General features: G+C 38.5%; 1 protein-coding gene across 3 annotated transcripts in view; it reads left to right on the top strand.

Moving 5' to 3' along the window:
* Positions 1–19,691, top strand: part of ADAM17 (ADAM metallopeptidase domain 17) — a 55,686-nt gene that overhangs the window by 21,219 nt on the left and 14,776 nt on the right. Inside the window, exons 5-12 of one of the 3 annotated variants that reach the window (XM_012785691.3) lie at positions 1,438–1,606; positions 2,830–2,963; positions 5,480–5,569; positions 7,844–7,957; positions 8,751–8,895; positions 9,008–9,096; positions 13,145–13,297; positions 18,699–18,898. In XM_012785691.3, coding sequence (XP_012641145.2) covers positions 1,438–1,606; positions 2,830–2,963; positions 5,480–5,569; positions 7,844–7,957; positions 8,751–8,895; positions 9,008–9,096; positions 13,145–13,297; positions 18,699–18,898 — 1,094 coding nt within the window. The other 2 variants (XM_076000535.1, XM_076000536.1) reach the window with 2 other exon arrangements.

Raw genomic sequence — 19,691 nt, 5'->3', positions numbered from 1 at the left:
GATATTACATTGTATGGATAGACCACATTTTGTTTATTCATTCTCAGTTGATGGACATTTGTCATCTGTTTCTACTTTTTGGCTATTACTAACAATGCTTCTGTGAACATTTGTGAATAAGTTTTCATATGGGCATGTGTTTTCATTTCTCTTGGGTATATAGTAGGAACAGAATTGCTGGGTCAAATGGTTTCTCTATTTTTTTTTTTTTTTTTGAGACAGAGTCTCGCTTTGTTGCCCAGGCTAGAGTGAGTGCCATGGCGTCAGCCTAGCTCACAGCAACCTCAAACTCCTGGGCTCAAGGGATCCTCCTGCTTCAGCCTCCCGAGTAGCTGGGACTACAGGCATGCGCCACCATGCCCGGCTAATTTTTTTCTGTATATATTAGTTGGCCAATTAATTTCTTTCTATTTATGGTAGAGACGGGGTCTCGCTCTTGCTCAGGCTGGTTTTGAACTCCTGACCTCGAGCAATCCACCCGCCTCGGCCTCCCAGAGTGCTAAGATTACAGGCGTGAGCCACCGCGCCCGGCGGTTTCTCTATTTTTAACCTTTGAAGACCTGCCCGACTGTTTTCTAAAGTGACTGCACCACTTTCCATTCTCAACATCTTTGAGGGTTCTGGATTTCTCCATATCCTCACCAGTTAAGAGAGAGTCTTTGATTATAACTGTCCTAGAGAGTTATGAAGTAGTGTCTCATTGTGGTTTTGATTTGCATTTCCCTGATAAATATAAATATCTTTTTTTGTACATTCCCCACAAGCTGCCTGGTTCTGATGAGACCAGTGTTCTTACAGAGAACAACTTTGTTTTGAAAAAACGGAAGCATCCTTTTGACTTGGGGTAACCAATGGAGTATGTTAGTTATGATTTACACTGTCCTTGTAACAATATAAATGCAGGTTTTTAAAAAACTTCTCTGAAACCAATAAGTTTCAGGTATATTGTTACAAGTTTTGAGTTTTCTTTCATAAAAATGTTTGTGCATAAAACCTAGCATGGCAAAAAGTTGTCAAACACCTGAATGTTAAGAAAACCATGATGAAAATGCCATGTAATTAGAAACCTTTTCTAACTGTCTTTGCTATATTACCATCACCTATAACAGTGCTAGTTTACAGTAGGCATTAGATGTTTTTGTATGAATGAATGGAAAAGGATATACATTTTTCTCTTCTGGGTCCTCTTAAAGATATCATAACTTATGCAAAGTATGTATTGTTTTTTTCATATGCAGATAAAATCATCAGAGTGAATAGTTTATGTATTTATTTACCAGCATAGAAACTCCATATGATATAAATGATTTATTTTGAGTAAAATGCTAGTCAATTTACTTAGAAATGAATGTTATCTAAGAAGTAGTGAAGAATGAAGAATTTAGTATTTAGGAATTCTTACTTTTGCATCCTAGTCATATGTATTTTCTATTTTAGCCACTTTGGAGATTTGTTAATGATACCAAAGACAAAAGAATGTTAGTTTATAAGTCTGAAGATATCAAGAATGTTTCACGTTTGGAGTCTCCAAAAGTGTGTGGTTATTTAACAGTGGATAATGAAGAGTTGGTTCCAAAAGGGCTATTAGACAGAGAGCCCCCTGAAGGTAAGACTTAAAACATATTTCAAATAAGAAACAAGCATTTTCCACATGTCTTCAGTAGGGCTGGCTGTTAATTGATAAAAAGTAACATGATTATCAAGTAACTTTAGTATTTGGCTTGAAAATAGAGTTTTGTTCCAGATATTGTAATTCTTTTGTCGGTAGCGTAAAAAACACTAGCAATTAATGGGAAAATTAAAGATTGGACTTAAAAAAAGATTGGGTGAAAGGAAAGTTGAATGATCTGAGGGAAACTATCCTTGCAGGTATTTAGAAGTGACAAAATAATACTGCTGAAAGACAGTTTTTCGAGTTTATAAGAAATTAGTTGGTAGCAAGAAAGATCTATAAAGTATAAGAAGGTTATCAGTCTTGGGAGAGTTCTATTTAAGGTCATGTATTTATTAAACAGAACTAGAGCCTACAATATTTATAGTCATTTACAAAACATATTACCATCTTGGAGATGTTTTCATTTTTAAAGACCTTAGAAAATATTAGTAGCATTTTAATAATAAAGAATCTTAAACAGTTTGATTAGAGAGATGTCCTATTAATACAAACTAATTTTTAATGTGTGATCTTGACATTTGTACTGTTACTTTGGTTAATTGATAAACTTTTTCTAGAAGAAAATGATTGATGGCTTCCTAGCGCAGATAAATATAGGTGATTATATTAATCTATTAAGCACTCGTTAAAGTTTCCATATTTTAAAAATTAAGGAGGCACTTTTCCTTCATTTTGAATTCTACGATTTTTATTTTTTTGAGACAGTTGCCTGGAATAGAGTACAGTGGGGTGTCAGCTTAGCACACTGCAACCTCATACTCCTGGGCTCAAGCGATTCTTGTGTCTCAGCTTCCTGAGTAGCTGGGACTACAGGCAGGTACCACCATACCCAGCCAATTTTTCTATTTTTTGTAGAGATCGGGTTTAAATTTTGCTCAGGCTGGTCTTGAACTCTGGCCTCAAGCAATCCTCCTTCCTCAGCCTCTCAGAGTGCTAGGATCATAGGTGTGAGCCACCGCACCCAGCTGAACTCTGCAATTTTAAAACCACATATTACTTTTTACTTTTCTGTCTTCCTCTAAATTGTTTTTTTGTTAAGGATACTAAGCTCAAATAATGTTTGTTTCAAAAATACACTAGATTTAAAGCGTTACTATAAAAAACTCCTTGTTTTGATGAATTTTGATTTAATAGTGCATACAAATTCATATTAGAGCTTGTTCATCGGGTGAAGAGAAGAGCTGATCCAAATCCAATGAAGAACACATGTAAATTATTGGTGGTAGCAGATCATCGCTTTTATAAATACATGGGCAGAGGGGAAGAGAGTACAACTACAAATTACTTAGTAAGTATTTGATATTCCATAAAGTGAATGGACAAAAAATTCATGTGGGTGGGTAAATTCCATTTAAGAGGAGGCTGTGGTAATTTGAAACTTAATGAAAGCAGATCTGTTCCAGATGCTGTTATTTTACTAGAATATTGAAGGCTATTCTCTGAGATTTTCATATTATTATATGGAAATTGTATCTTCAAATTTATGAAAACCCATATTACCTTTGAACTGATACTTTCTGCACATTAGAATTTTTAGCATATTAGGTTTGGGGAGAGATTTTAATGTGGTCCATCCTTTATACAAGTGAGCTCTTTAAACTCATCATTGCTGTAATGGCAGTGAACCTGTGATGTCACATGTGTGGATGTATGCTCTAGAGTAAAAAAAAAGTATTTGTATAAACCTGCACGTACTTTTTTTGCTTTTATGTATACTTCAGAGAAGAAGGTCAGTTTTATTTATGTTAAAGAGCTTATCATTGGACTTTAATTGTGTGAAATATATGAGACTTTCATGGTCATAATTAAATCTAGGGCAGAGATATGAAGGAATGAGTTAAGTAGTGTCGATACTGGATTTTTAAGGATTAACTGTTATTTTTAAAGTCAAGGGAATCATTTTTCATTGACCTTTTTTGCTAGTATGATCTCATTTGTCATGGTAAGTTGGCACTGACCAAAATGAGGGAATAAAAGAGAATGCATCTATTCATGAACCAAGAGCCTAGTGCAGTAAAGACGTCTTTCTCGTTGCCTTGCCTTTCCCATGCTATTTTATTCATACCCTCCCTCACCCTTCTTTCCGTTCCCTTCCCTGTCAAGTGAATTTATTATGAGGATGATTGTAATTCTTGTTTCTAAGTAAGAAGGATTCTTTCTTGGAAAAAGCTTCTCTTTTGATCTGGGTTTTGTTTTAAGGGGCTTCTCTTATTTTACTTGTTTGTTACACTACAAATGTCAATATAATCAAAGGTCTAGTCTTAAAAATTGCATTTCTTACAGTTACTTATAGCAAAGAGCGGTTTCTTAGACCTATAACTTGCTTCACAGTTGCTGGGACAAACCTTAAGAACCCAGTTTTTTTTTTTTTTTTTTTTTGAGACAGCGTCTCCCTTTGTTGCCCAGGCTAGAGTGAGTGCCGTGGCGTCAGCCTAGCTCACAGCAACCTCAAACTCCTGGGCTCAAGCAATTCTGCTGCCTCAGCCTCCCGAGTAACTGGGACTACAGGCATGCGCCACCATGCCCGGCTCATTTTTTCTATATATATTAGTTGGCCAATTAATTTCTTTCTATTTATAGTAGAGACGGGGTCTCGCTCTTGCTCAGGCTGGTTTCAAACTCCTGACCTCGAGCAATCCGCCCGCCTCGGCCTCCCAGAGTGCTAGGATTACAGGCGTGAGCCACCGCGCCGCCGGGCTAGAACCCAGTTTTTGAATAGCAAAATATTCTCTTTGAGGAAGAGATAGGTAATTAGCATTTTGTTCTTTCTCTTGTAGTCCTTGGAGGTTATGCTGTCCCTTACCCCAGTCTTCCCAAATCAGAGAATGTAATAGGGTTTGCTGAAATGAGCTTGTTCCTTCTGGCCCTCCTTTTACCCACTGTCAGTGCTGAACTTTATGGGGTGTGGGTAGAGGAATGAGGTTAGCAGTTGTCTGCACTGCCTTTTACCTGTTTCTTGGGAAGACATTTGAGGTACTTGCCAAGAGACAGAGTGAAGGTGGAATACTTCTTAGAAGAGAATACAGTTGACTCTTGAATAACCCTAGGCTTGAGGGCGTTGACTCCTCTGTGTAGTAAAAAATCTGTATATAACTTTTGACTCTTTCCAGAGTTTAAGTACTAATAGTCTACTGGTGATTGGAAGCTGGCCAATAACAAGCCAGTTGGTTAACACCTATTTTGTATGTTATATGTTTTATAGACTGTATTCTCAGAATAAAGTAAGTTAGAGAGAAGCAAATGTTGTTAAGAAAATCATAAGGAAGAGAAAATGTGTTTACTATTCATTAGTGGAAGTGGATCATTTTAAAAGTCTTCATTCTTCATGTTTAATAGGCTGATGAAGGGGAGGGGGTTGGTGTTTCTGTCTTGGGATAGCAGAGGCAGAGAAAATCCACATGTAAGTGGACTCATGCAGTTCAAACCCATGTTGTTTAAGGGTCCTCTGTATTTTAGGTAAATTGATTGACTTTTAAATTTCATTTTTTTATAGTTTACTGGGATGGTAGTTTTTAACAAGCCTATTACTTGTTATTTTGGTTCTATATGCTGTTGATTATCTGAAATTTGGGGTAAACTGTACTATTGTTTTATTCTGGTAACAACACTTTAAGTTTGAGGCTAAGCTCCAGGAATAATTTGCTAGAGATGTCAATGATAAAGTAATATTTTAATGCTAGTTTTTGTAATAGAAGAAACTTTTACAATGGCATTTTTTCTAAATAGTTTTTATTCCTGTAGATTTTATATTAAATTGCAAAGAGTAGTAAAGAGCTATATAATGTCTTTTTTTTATACACACAGATAGAGCTAATTGACAGAGTTGATGACATCTATCGGAACACTTCATGGGACAATGCGGGTTTTAAAGGCTATGGAATACAGATAGAGCAGGTATTTATCAATAGATATCGCTTTTATTACTCAGGTATATGAAGCAAATATTTGTCACTTGTATTCAAAACCCCAAAACCTTGTTTTCAACATTAATGATAAATATTCTCAAATACCAATTATTTTCTAATAAGTTGTGCAGTGTTTTTGATATTAATTCTGTATTAAGTTTTCTGTCCTTAGGCTCATTTTAGGCGGAAAATCTTCTAGTGCCCCATGCTCTCTTGCTTCTCTGAATTTATGACCCTTTCATTCCCTGTCATGTTTTTTCCCCTCTAAGTATGCTCTAAGTCTTTAGTTAGAATCCTAGTACATGTTGTTGAATCCTTAGTCAGAAAGTTTCCTGAAAAATACTGTGTACTTTTGCAAGGCATCTATATATACAGAACCATTAAGTCTTTTTTCCCCTAAATACCTCCATAATAGAGTATGTCCAACAATGATGTTTTGATGTCATCTTAATTATGTCTCGTGGTAAAAGTTGTTTCAAATTGCTAAGAATGATTAAAGATACTGCCTGACATTGGGTATTGCTGTGGGAAGATAGACATTTTGATGTGTAAATTATATAAATTATTATCTATCTTTTTATTATCTATCTTTTTCCAGGCTTTTTGTACTAAACTATATTCTTACGGGTTCTGTATGTTGTATAGAATATAGAGGTGTTTTTTTTAACCTTTGAAATCAGGCACCATGCTTATAAATGTTAAACTTTGATAGATAATACTTGTGTAAAACTAAGAGAATTATTTTTCCTTTCTTGTTCTCTTTTACTGTTTGCATTTTCTTTTTTAAGTTATTATTGGATGGGTAATATATACACATGATACAAAAACCAGTGAAAAGTAAGTCTCTGCAATCTTTGTCCATCGTCAAACCAGTTCCTTCCCCCAAAGACATTCACATCACTAGTTTAAATGTGTCTTTCCAGACATGTTGTATGCATGTACAGTGTGTGTATGTGTATGTCTGTATTTGACACAGTGGTGATATGCTAAATTCTTTTGCACCTTGCTTTTCCATTTCACAATATGGTGGAGATAATTTTATATTGAAACAAATAAAGGTGCCTCACTTGTTTTAAGATAGCTGCATCTTTTTTTTTTTTTTTTTTTTTGAGACAGAGTCTCGCTTTGTTGCCCAGGCTAGAGTGAGTGCCGTGGCATCAGCCTAGCTCACAGCAACCTCAAACTCCTGGGCTCGAGCGATCCTTCTGTCTCAGCCTCCCGAGTAGCTGGGACTACAGGCATGTGCCACCATGCCCGGCTAATTTTTTATATATATATCAGTTGGCCAATTAAGTTTCTTTCTATTTATAGTATAGACGTGGTCTCGCTCTTGCTCAGGCTGGTTTTGAACTCCTGACCTTGAGCAATCTGCCCGCCTCGGCCTCCTAGAGAGCTAGGATTACAGGCGTGAGCCACCGCGCCCGGCCGATAGCTGCATCTTGTTCGAGTTTTAGGGGACTTGTAAATAAAGTTCCTTTTTGCTTTAAGAACTTGGAACCAATTGAAGAACATAGGAGTAAACATAGGACATCAATTTCTTTACATCTGATAAAAGATGGATTAGAGGATGTGGTTTAGATGTGCAGTCATGGTGGGCTTCCAAGGGCACCCAAGAATTGTCCTTGACCACCCAACACGGGAACTATAGAGCCTGTCCCCCATTGGGCTTGCCACACATTGGCAGAGGAGATCAGGGAGGGCCCTCTCAGGCAGGCAGGGAAGAGAGACATCCAGACACCACTGAGCTGAGGATGACTTCTTTCTTTATCCCAAACTCACTAAGACTTTGTTCTTTTTTTTCTTTGTAGGAGGTTTAATATCATTTTGTCTGAAATGCATATACAAAGAGAAACCCCTATTATAATCTTTTAGTCTTGTGGTGCACAAAGTGATGTACATTTTTTCATTCTTTGCCAAATTGTTCACTGTAGTTGTAGCAAATATTTTAGGCTCATGTAACCCAACTTATCATTTTTTCCAAATATAGGGGATATGAAAATTTAGGAGTACATTTATAACTTTATAACATTTATAACTTTATTTATAACATGAATTATAAATCATGAACACACGTTTTCCATACCATATGTTTCTCAGTCTGTTAAACATTGACTATTAGAGCTAAAAAATTTATGAATTTTGGTTTTACAAAACATTTTTTCTGGAATGATAGTCTTTTTTTGAACAGATAAAATAATGCAGTATTCAAAGTCTTACGATTTTTTTTAGAAGTGTTCTAAGTATATTATCTCTTTAAGTATAGATTCGCATTCTCAAGTCTCCACAAGAGGTAAAACCTGGTGAAAGGCACTATAATATGGCAAAAAGTTACCCAAACGAAGAAAAGGATGCTTGGGATGTGAAGATGTTGCTAGAGGTAAGTTGTAGAATCCTGGATATGGTCCTGTTAACACCACTTTGTGATTTCTAATACATGGATTCTATGCATTAATGAAGGAGCATAGTATTATAGAAAAGATTATGGAAAACCAGGAGCAGTCCCTACCAACCCCTAGCCGATCCAACAGTGACTCCATCCCCTGTAGCAGTGCAGACAGCAAATAGCAAAAAACTGTGAAAAAGAAAAATACTATAAAACAATGCTTCCTAGTCTTTGAGAATCTAGCGAGGCAGTGGATCTTCTCTAGAAAATAACATGGATACCCAATATATAGACAAACCCACAGTGTTGATTTAAATGGATTTAAAATCTTTATTTTAGTAACATAAAATTAGGTATATGTACTTTCCTGTAAGTTTATAACTTATATGTTATGAAAACAAAAAAATTTTAAATGAAAATTCCTGTAAAACCAATAGAATCCTTGAATCTGCTTTGCTATGGGGTGCTGTGATCCCCTTGTAGCATTGGGGCATCTCCAGTGCCGGGCTATACATCTTCAGAGCAGTCCTCAGAATAGCAGTGAGTGAGTTCTGAATAGTTGGAGAAAGTGCCCGGCTCTTCCCTTTTTGCCCTCTGCCAGATGATAGCATGTGCCTCTCCCCTGTGCAGATAGGTAAGAAACCCAGGGAATGGGCAACGCACTGCTCAGGGTTATGGTTGCTGGTGCAGAACTGCGGTCAGTAGTGGTTTTCTGCAATGTTTAGTTGAAACATCTTTTAGTGTGATGTAATTGTCAATCTAATTAATAATGCTTTTTTTTTTTAAGCAATTTAGCTTTGATATAGCTGAGGAAGCATCTAAAGTCTGTCTGGCACATCTTTTCACGTATCAAGATTTTGATATGGGAACTCTTGGACTAGCTTATGTTGGTTCTCCCAGAGCAAACAGTCATGGAGGTGTTTGTCCAAAGGGTAGGTTTTTCCATTTGTTGTGTGAATATGATGCTGGAATAGTAAGCTGATTGGATTATATTATAATTCTATATTTTATAAGCAATTTGTCTCTGTTTCCTTTTCCCTTTAGCTTATTATAGCCCAGTTGGGAAGAAAAATATCTATTTGAATAGTGGTTTGACCAGCACAAAGAATTATGGTAAAACCATCCTTACAAAGGTATGTTTGGAGTTTATTGTAGGAGAACCTAAGTCATTAAATTAAAATACACATTTTTTTTGGTGGCAAATATGAAAATTAAACATATAAAGAAGAATATTAAAATGACCTGTCAGCCTCCTTTTGAGACATGAGGATTTGCTTTTCCTGGAGCTCTCTGACCTGCAGCTTCTCCAGGGCTCCCTGCTCCTAGTCCTGCAGCACAGCTGTCACTCTGAGGCATCCCACTGTCTCATTTCCGGGACCCCATGTTGGCATCTTTCTTGATTTATACCATCATATTGGTATAGTATATTCTCCAGGAACTTCCTAAGAAAAGGTATATGAGGTGCATATTCGTGGGATTTTACATATATGAAAATGTCTTTATTTCACTCTTAAACTTGATTGATAATTTTGCTGGATCTATTCTCAGTTCTCCATTGTCTTCTAGTGTTCATGTAGCTATTAAGGATTCTGAAGCTGTTCTGAGTCCTTAGCCTTTATGTGTCACCAGTTTTTTCCCTTCTGGAATATCTTAGGATCTTGTTTTTGCCCAGATAGATCTGTTAAAAATGTGTTTAGCTACAAATAACAGAAAATCAGTAAACAATGGCTTACATTAGGGGTTTATTTGTCTTGGTCAACAAGAAGTTCAGGGATAGCATTCCTCAGGTGGCACAGGAGCTCTTAAGGGTCCATGGTCTTCCTAACTTTCACTCAGCTATTCTAAGCACAAGGCCTTTGTCCTCATGCTTGTCATCTCATAGTTTCAAGATGGTTCTCTTCCTTTGTTGGAGAGAGGACGAGAAAGAAAATGTCTGGATGTGCCACAGTTTATCCATTCACCAACCGAAGGAAACCTTGGTTGCTTCCAAGTTTTGGAAATTGTGAAGTATCTGCTAGAAACATTCTTGTGCCAGTTTTTGTGTGGACCTTAGTTTTCAACTTGTTTGGGTAAATACCAAGGAGCATGATTGCTGGCTAGTAGGGTAAAGGTGTATTTAGCTTTGTAAGAAACTGCCAGACTGTTTTCCAAAGTGGCTATAACATTTTGTATTCCCACAAGCAATGAATGAGAGTTCCTGTTGCTCTATATCCTTGTCAGAATTGTGTTGTCAGTGTTCTGGATTTATCCATTCTAATAGGATAGTAGTCATATCTCATTGTTTTAATTTGTAATTCCCTAACAGCATAGAATGTCAAACATTTTTTCATTGCTTGTTTCCTATCTGTGTATCTTTGGAGGCATATGTTCTGATCGTTTATCTATTTTTAAATTGGGTTGTTCATTTTCTTATTGTTGAATTCTAAGAGTTACTTGCAATTTTTTTTTTTTGAGACAGTGTCTCATTCTCTTGCCTAGATTAGAGTGCAGTGGCATCATCACAGCTCACTGCAACCTCAAATTCCTGGACTCAAGCAGTCCTCTTGCCTCAGCCTCTGGAACAGCTGTGACTACAGGTGTGCACAACCACACCTAGCTAATCTTTTTCTATTTTTTATAGAGATGGGGTCTCATCATATTGCTCAGGCTGGTATCAAACTACTGGCCTCAGTGATTTTTCCACCTCAGCCTCTCAAAGTGCTGGGATTATAGGCATGAGGTGCTGTGCCCAGCCTCTTGGTATATTTTGGATAGCAATCTTTTATAAGATGTGTTTTTTGCAAATATTTTCTCTCAGCCTATGACATATCCTGCTTTACATTTGTATAGTCCAGGAAATGGCAATATTCTTACTTTTCAATATTAATTTTTTCTTTCTCTATTCCTTTCTTTCTTCTGTCCTGTTCTTTCTACAGGGTTGTAACAGTTCATCTTAACTGTTCTTTGGTTATCAAATTCTAGATGATCTTCTAATATGCTTCACTTTCCTTTTATGAAGTGGAGGAGAAGGGGTTGTTTGTGATGTGACCCAACTCTTTAGTAGGTTTGGGAAGATGAAGGGATTTACTGACATTGGAAAAATAAAAAACACAAAACAAAAACAAAAAGCTGTCAAGCCAGGAAGCTTAAAGGAATACCATGAAGTGAAAGAAGCAAGTCTGAAAGGCTACATACTGTATGATTGAAAATATATAACATTCTATACCAAGGATATATGCAGAATGAGAAAGAAAAGTGAAAATAAAATAATAAATAAAAAGTAAAAATAATTTATAAAAAAAAAAGAAAATATATAACATTCTGGAAAGGACAAAACTATGGAGGCTCTGAAAATGATCAGTGGTTGGGGAAGAAGGGATGAACAGTGGAGTGTAAGGGATTTTTAGGGCCGTGAAAATAATCTGTAAGATACTGTAACAGTGGATATAAGACATTATGCATGACTTTTGTCAAAGCTCATAGAACGTACAACACACAGAGTGAACCCTAATATCAATTGTGGATTTTGGGTGATTGAAAACAGGACGAGTCAGGTTTGCAGGTACCTGCCTGTAGTCCCAGTTACTCTGGAGGCTGAGGCAGGAGGATCGCTTGAGGCTGGCAGTTTGAGTCTGTAGTATGTTTTGATCCTACATGGGAATAGCCACTGCACTGCAGCCTGGCCAAGGTAGTGAGACCCTGACTCTTTTAAGAAACAAACCCCCAGCAACAATGTAAAGTGGTATGAGAGAAAAAAAAGACACTAATCAGTTTTAGGGAAACTTTTAATTTTCAAAATTATTTCTTTCTTTGCCTGTGCCTTTACTTTTTTGGGGTCACCACTTAATGGTTTGATTTCATGACATATTTTCCTTGGTCTTCCACACATAGAACAGAAAATAAATTTGCTTTGAAATCTTTGAGGTACAGTGTCACTAGCAAATCTACTTAATGAATTTTTCCTAAGCACAGTTAAGAATTACTTCTCTGCATTATGCCTTTGGAATTTGAGAGCTTTTTGCTAAAAAATTTAAGGTTTTTCACACTATTGTTTTAATATAAACATGTGGAAAGACTCTTCCTGTATAGAAAAATGACTTGTGAAATATTTTTTGCAAGTTTCATGGAGTGGTTTTTTTCCCCTTCCTTGGGAAAAAAGATCAGGAATTTTATGTTTGTAGTTTTTATTTTATTCAGATAAATATGGGAAAAAAATCTAGCTTTGTTTGGTTGAATTTATTCTTATTCAGATAGAAATAATCTGATGATCTGATAGATTAAGTATAGTTCTGCAAGTGGATTCTGAGTAAACTAAATCTTCTGCGTCATTAAGATTGTTAGTGAACGTGAATTCAGTCACTGAGATAATAAAACATTTTCTTCTTCTTCCTTAATTGTCTTTGTTTTTTCACCCCTTGCTTTTTTTTTTTTTTTTGAAACAGAGTCTCACTTTTGTTGCCCAGGCTAGAGTGAGTGCCGTGGCATCAGCCTAGCTCACAGCAACCTCAAACTCCTGGGCTCAAGCGATCCTCCTGCCTCAGCCTCCCGAGTAGCTGGGACTACAGGCATGCACCACCATGCCTGGCTAATTTTTTGTATATATACTTTTAGTTGGTCAATTAATTTCTTTCTATTTTTAGTAGAGACGGGTCTCGCTCTGGCTGGTTTTAAACTCCTGACCTTGAGCAATCCGCCTGCCTTGGCCTCCCAGAGTGCTAGGATTACAGGCGTGAGCCAGGGAGCCTTCACCCCTTGCTTTTTAAGCTGCTTTAGGCGTTAATGGCAATGTGATTGGGATGAGGGGAGGGGCAGGTGGGAGGGCCTTGACAGATAACTGCAGTTAGCTATTGGATCGGCACCAGACACAGTTTAGGGTTGGTATGGCCAGTGTTTGATATTGTGTTATGAATCTTTCAGAATGTAAGTTCTATTTTATTAATTTAAATTAATTCTATGACACTGTTTGATAATATTAAATAAGCTCCTGCTTATTCTGTTTAATTTCTGTAATGGGTAGAAAAAATCATAGTCCAATTGTTACTCTTTCGTCACTCTGATTAGAGATCTTTATTTAAGACAGCATGGGCCCTGCTGGCAAAAGTAGCTGAGGGTCAAAGCACGATGTAGGATGATGATTAAAAAAAAAAAAAAAGCTTATGGATGGTTCTTGGGAAATAATGTTTTCTTTGCATGATCCTTAAGGAAGCTGACCTGGTTACAACCCATGAATTGGGACACAATTTTGGAGCAGAACATGATCCAGATGGCCTAGCAGAATGTGCGCCAAATGAGGACCAGGGAGGAAAATACGTCATGTATCCCATAGCTGTGAGTGGCGATCATGAGAACAATAAGGTATGTGTATGTTTGGGAGCTTTTTTATGTGGTTGGGAAAGAAAGGGGCTGTATGTGATGATCATAATGAGAGGTGAGAAAAGTATTCTATTCCTAGGAATGGAATGCAATTCCTATTTTCCTAAGGATGGGTCTGCAAATTACAAAGTACCTTGAAAGTTGGTTGTGCGTTTTGGAGTGAAATGTGGTCCATCTAAATCTCACTAAAGCATCTGGATGCAATGGCTCACACCTGTTGTAATCCCAGCACTTTGGGAGGCCAAGATGGGAGAATCACGTGAGGCCTGGAGTTTGTGACCAGCCTCGGCAACATGGAGAGACTTCTTCTCTACAAAAAATTTTAAAAATTACCAGGACGTGGTGCCACGTGCCTATAGTCCCAAATTACTGGGGAAGCTGAGGCAGGAGGATCGCTTGAGCCCAGGAGTTTGAGGTTGCAGTGAGCCATGATTGTACCACTGCACTCCAACCTGAACAAAGTGAGACCCTGTCTCAAAATAAGTAAATAAAAATAAATAAATAAATCTGGTTAAAGCTCTCATTTGGACTGTTATCAAGCTTAATCCTGTGCAGATTGGGATCTAAGAAAAATTACTAATAGTAATGGCTTTTGTTAGAGTTCTGGATTTCAAGGTCTGGTGGGCTTAGACTTTATGTTAAAAATTTCTTATCATTTTGTTACAAGTTGTCATTCGTTTTAATTCTACAGTACCCCACAATTTACATTACCCCACAATTTACATGTTTTTACTAACTTTTGCAATAAAACACAGTTTGCCAGACTACAAGCCCCGTGTGGGAAAGGCCTTTTTCTGTCTTATTCACAGCTCTATCTCTAGTGCCTGGTAGGAGTACCTGGAACTTAAATATTTTTTAAATAAATAATTGAACAATTTACTATTTCAGGTTTCTGATAGAGTACACTAGTTGATTTGGGATATTGTAAACAATTTCAGAGACTTCAGAAGTACCTGTGACTAACTCTTGGAATCTGAACTGAAAGTTAAAAGTATTAATAAATGTCTGTCTTTTATTTTGTTTGAGGTTAAGCAGTTTAAGGGAGTGTGAGGAGAACATTAGTTGTGCTGCTGCGTTGGGGAGGCCCTAAAGGAGTGTGGGTGTGATGGGGGGAGGGAGAATATTGTCCTGACACGTGCTTTGAGCCGGGCTGTGGGCTCGGGGAGCCTGCCCAGGGTCTGGAGGAAAGGCTGACATCTGGGTTTTCCCGGCCCTGAAACCCTGCTTTTCAAGATTTCTGCCTCCTTTTCTTTTTTGGTTGTTGTTTGATCTTTTTTTTTTTTTTTTTTTACTATTATGTTTATTTTCTGCATCTCATTTTCTTTGGTTTATGTCTAAACATTCTCTTCCTTTCTTGTTGTTTTTTTTTTTTTTTTTTGTGAGAGTCTTGCTTTGTTGCCCAGGCTAGAGTGAGTGCCATGAGTCAGCCTAGCTCACAGCAACCTCAAACTCCTGGGCTCAAGCAATTCTGCTGCCTCAGCCTCCCGAGTAGCTGGGACTACAGGCATGCACCACCATGCCTGGCTAATTTTTTCTATATATATTATTTGGCCAATTAATTTCTTTCTATTTATAGTAGAGACGGGATCTCACTCTTGCTCAGGGTGGTTTTGAACTCCTGACCTCAAGCAATCCGCCCGCCTCGGCCTCCAAGAGTGCTAGGATTATAGGCATGAGCCACCGCGCCCGGCCTTCCTTTCTTGATTTTCGGGTTATGTTTTATTGTTCCTCTGCTTGACAACTTGAGCCTGAAGAATATTTTCCTACCCCTTTGTGTCCACTCTTCCAACTTATAAAAACCCCTGTTGAATTTTCCTTCTTTATTCAAAGGTCACCTCTGCATTTCTAATCACGTTCATTATAGTTCAGTGCTGTGCAACAGAGTGTTCTGTGATGACAGGAATGCTGTACATATCTGTGCAGCACGGAAGCCACCAGCCATGTGTGGCTGTGGAGCAACTGAGATGCGGCTAGAGACTGAGAAACAGAATTTCTTTTTATTTTTTTATTTTAGCGTATTGTGGGGATACAAGTGTTAAGGTTACATATATTGCCTATGCCCCCCTCCCCCCTCGGGTAAGAGCTTCAAGCATGTCCATCCCCTAAACGTTGCACACCTTACTCGTTGTGGTTGTATATACCCATCCCCTCCTCCTCCCTCCCACCCTCTTGACACCCGATAAATGTTACTCCTACGCGTTTCCACTTAGGTGTTGATCCGTTAATACCAATTTACTGGTGAGTACATGTGGTGCTTATTTTTCCATTCTTGAGATACTTCACTTAATAGAATGGGTTCCAGCTCTATCCAGGAATATGAGAAACAGAATTTTTAATTCTATTTTATTTACAAGTGATGTCCTGTGATGGGAATTGGGAACAGACATTAACTATAAAAGGATGTGAGGAACCCTACTGGGAAGATAGAAATGTTCTAAAACTTACTTATGGCTATGGTTTCACCATTCGGTAAAGTTACTACAAATTACTGAATTGTACACTTGAAATGAGTGAATTTTGTAATAATGTAAAATATGCCTTAATAAGCTTTAAAAAGCAAACTAAAACATTAGTGTAGGAGCAGAGGATATAGAGGAGCCATGAAGCCATGAGTTGATTATTGTTGAAGCTTGAGGCACGTGGGCTTTTGCGATACCATTCTGTCCACTTTATAGGTGCTTGAAAGCTTCTGTAATAGAAAGTGTAAAATTTGCGACTGGGGGAAAACTTTAAATAGCCACATATAGCTAGTAGCTACCATATTGGATAGCACTCCTCTTATTGACAGGTCACTTGCTTCTTGGTTATGAGGACGGTTGTCAGAACTTTGGGGGAAAATGTTATACTTTGCAAACTCTGCCTGAGGGGGCATACATGTTGCTAACTCTAATGCTACAAGTTTCTTAGTAAAATTTCCCCTATGGGCTCTTCAGAAAGCCCTGTAAGAACTTGTTAATGAGAATGGAGGCAGGGCAGAGCTCTTTTTTTCTGGAGCTGCGAGTCTGTGTCATTGAAGAACAATTTACTTATTTTTTTCTGAGCACATCATATTTAGTGTATGTTTTTATAGTTTAGTTTTCCCAAGTAGCAATCCTCTTATAAGAACATAATGTGTATCTTCTAATCTGTTTTAAATGAATTCCCTAATAAAAATGTTTTTAACTAGATGCAAAGGACTATGGGACAAAAGTAGTTTCTAGTTTCTTTGACCTAGAAAGACAGGACTCTGCTAGACAAACCACTGAAAAGCAGAAGCCATGGGTGGGCTTCGCTGTGGAAAGATGACATTAATGGGCCTGGCATGGTGGCTCATGCCTGTAATCCTAGCACTCTGGGAGGCCGAGGCCGGTGGATTGCTCAAGGTCAGGAGTTCAAAACCAGCCTGATCAAGAGTGAGACCCTATCTCTACTAAAAATAGAAAGACATTAATTGACCAACTAAAAATATATATACAAAAAATTAGCCGGGCATGGTGGCACATGCCTGTAGTCCCAGCTACTCAGGAGGCTGAGGCAGTAGGATTGCTTGAGCCCAGGAGATTGAGGTTGCTATGAGCTAGGCTGATGCCACGGCACTCACTCTAGCCTGGGCAACAAAGTAAGACTCTGTCTCAAAAAAAAAGAGATTACATTAATGAAAAGGAATGTGGGACCTTTGGCACTGTAATCTCCTAGCAAGGTTAAACTGGAGGGAAGAGGAGGTTTTGTGATGAGGATGCACACAGAAGGCCCCCAGGTCTTTAGGGAACATGTAGGCAAATGGCTAGAGTTGAGGATTGGTCCCTTTTTCCTTAGCACCATCCAGGGGCTACAGCTACTTGGGAGGTGTAACTGATAAATCAGTGAAGAGGCCTTCTTATCTTTTTACTGTGAATTTTAATTTATTTGGACCTGAGCCTCCCAGAGGTGAAATGATAAAATGGAGCTCATAGATCTGCAGTGCTGATAAATAAACCCACTAAAATTCCAACTGCCAGAGGCCCAGATTGGAATAACCAGACCTCTTAAACATCTTAAACTATAAAAACAAATTGGAAGATCTTTTTAAAAAGTCCAGTTAGTAATTCTTTTTAGGGTGATGAGGTCTTCACTATCTTTCTGAAAGTAATTCCTTTGCTATCTGACTCAGTGGTTACAGGTGCCTTTGGAGGATCTTTGTTCTCAGAGGCTTCATGATTATTGTCTGGCGTGAAAGTGAATCCATTTTCCCATCTTCAGAGAGCTGTGGAGACCCTGCCCCCCAAAAAAACCACACACAGTTTTTTCCAAGCCTCTTACCCCTTCTCCTTTTCTTTTCTTTCCTTTTCTCTTCTCTTCCCCTCTTCCCTCCTTTCTTTTTGGCAGGCTCTCACTCTGTCACCCAGGCTGGAGTGCAGTGGCTTCAGCTTAGCTCACTGTAACCTCAAACTCCTGGGCTTCAGTGATCCTCCTGCCTCAGACTTCTGAGTAGCTGGGACCACAGGCATGTCCCAGCACGCCTGGCTAATTTTTCTATTTTTAGTAGAGATGGGGTCTCACTCTTGCTCAGTCTGCTCTAAAAATTCCTGCCTCAGCTTACCAAAGTGCTGGGATTATAGGCATGAGCCACCATACCTGGCCTTACCCCCTTTTCTGATAATTTCAGATGGTCTGGAAAATAGGTTCAGTTTTAGAGCTCCTGGAAAAATTCTTAAACTTAAAAGGGGGCCATTTGTACTCCAAGGTGAGAAGCTAGGTTCTTCCTTTCAGGTACTGGTCAACTGTAGCAAAAATCAGAGAAACTTAAAATCTTGCTGACCCATGAAATGTTTAGGTAACAGTTTGGTATTTAATTTTTTTTTAGTAGACTATGTATAATATGCCTCTTACTAAGCTCAAATATTTAAAAACTTTAAATGTGGACCATCCATATAAATAGCCAGGGAAAGAGAAAGGAGTAAACCAAAAACAGACCCTCTTCTGTTCTCCTGAGTCATTTCGTTTGGGAGGATAACAGTGTGTGTCTAATTCTCATGTCATTGCATCGGTGGCATGCCTGGGGTTGGGGAAGACTTTGAGCCTGATGGAATTCTTGAACTCTCTTGTGCTAGACTGCTTGTCCCCTCGAGGGCACTGGCTGGGATGTTTGGTCTCAGGACTTGCATAGCTTGCTTGCCTTCATGTGAAGAATTTTTAGGTCCTTGGCCAAGTTGCCACCAGCCATTTAGCGCCCTACAGAGGGAGATGCTCAGTTCCATATCTGTGGCATTTGGTGGTGACGCTGATGGCCTTGACACAATTCCAGGGGTGCGTTGATGGTGGTTTTTACGTTAAGAATTTGTCCCTAGAGAAGAAGCACAAACACTACATGGGAATTAATTTTTATGATGTTATTTTGGGTCCTCGTGGCCTTTTTTCTCTTAAGATGTTTTCAAACTGCAGTAAGCAGTCAATCTATAAGACCATTGAAAGTAAGGCCCAGGAATGTTTTCAAGAACGCAGCAACAAGGTGTGTGGGAATTCGAGGGTGGACGAAGGAGAAGAGTGTGATCCTGGCATCATGTACCTGAACAACGACACCTGCTGCAACAGCGACTGCACATTGAAACAGGGTGTCCAGTGCAGGTGAGGATTTTCCCATAGTGAGTTCGGGAGTTGGTATGACAAGGTGTTTAATAGAACATTGAACATGCAGGGGCTTTAGAATTACCTGGAGGGTATATATGTGCATACAGTGTGTGTACGTTTACCTCTTGTTTTTCACAGCATGAAAATGCTTTTGGAAAGCAGTGTGACATTGTGCAACAAATCCTTGACCTTGCATGCTGTCTGATATAGCAGTCCCACAGTTCAAAAAATCTTTTTTTAAGAAAACAGACATATAAGAAAGATGGTTTAACAAAGATGTTCATGACTACATTCTTTTATAATAGCAAAATGTTGGGAACAGTCAAATGACAATCCTGGGATGTAAATAAGTTATCTTGTATCTATATTGTTGTAGAATACTGTTTTTTTTTTTTTTTTTTTTTTGAGACAGAGTCTCACTTTGTTGCCCAGGCTAGAGTGAGTGCCGTGGCGTCAGCCTGGCTCACAGCAACTTCAATCTCCGGGGCTCAGTGATCCTACTGCCTCAGCCTCCCAAGTAGCTGGGACTACAGGCACGAGCCACCATGCCCGGCTAATTTTTTGTATATATTTTTAGTTGGTCAATTAATTTATTTCTATTTTTGGTAGAGACGGGGTCTCGCTCAGGCTGGTTTCGAACTCCTGACCTTGAGCAATCCGCCCGCCTCGGCCTCCCAGAGAGCTAGGATTACAGGCGTGAGCCACCGCGCCCGGCCTAGAATACTGTTTAATGTGGGCTGAATGCAATGGCTCACGCCTATAATTCTAGCACATTGTGGGACCAAGACGG

The sequence above is a fragment of the Microcebus murinus genome, chromosome 3 (genome assembly GCF_040939455.1).
Source record: "Microcebus murinus isolate Inina chromosome 3, M.murinus_Inina_mat1.0, whole genome shotgun sequence".
Taxonomy (NCBI): domain Eukaryota; kingdom Metazoa; phylum Chordata; class Mammalia; order Primates; family Cheirogaleidae; genus Microcebus; species Microcebus murinus.
Note: the sequence above shows the minus strand (reverse complement) of the source record. Positions and strands in the feature narration are given on the sequence as shown.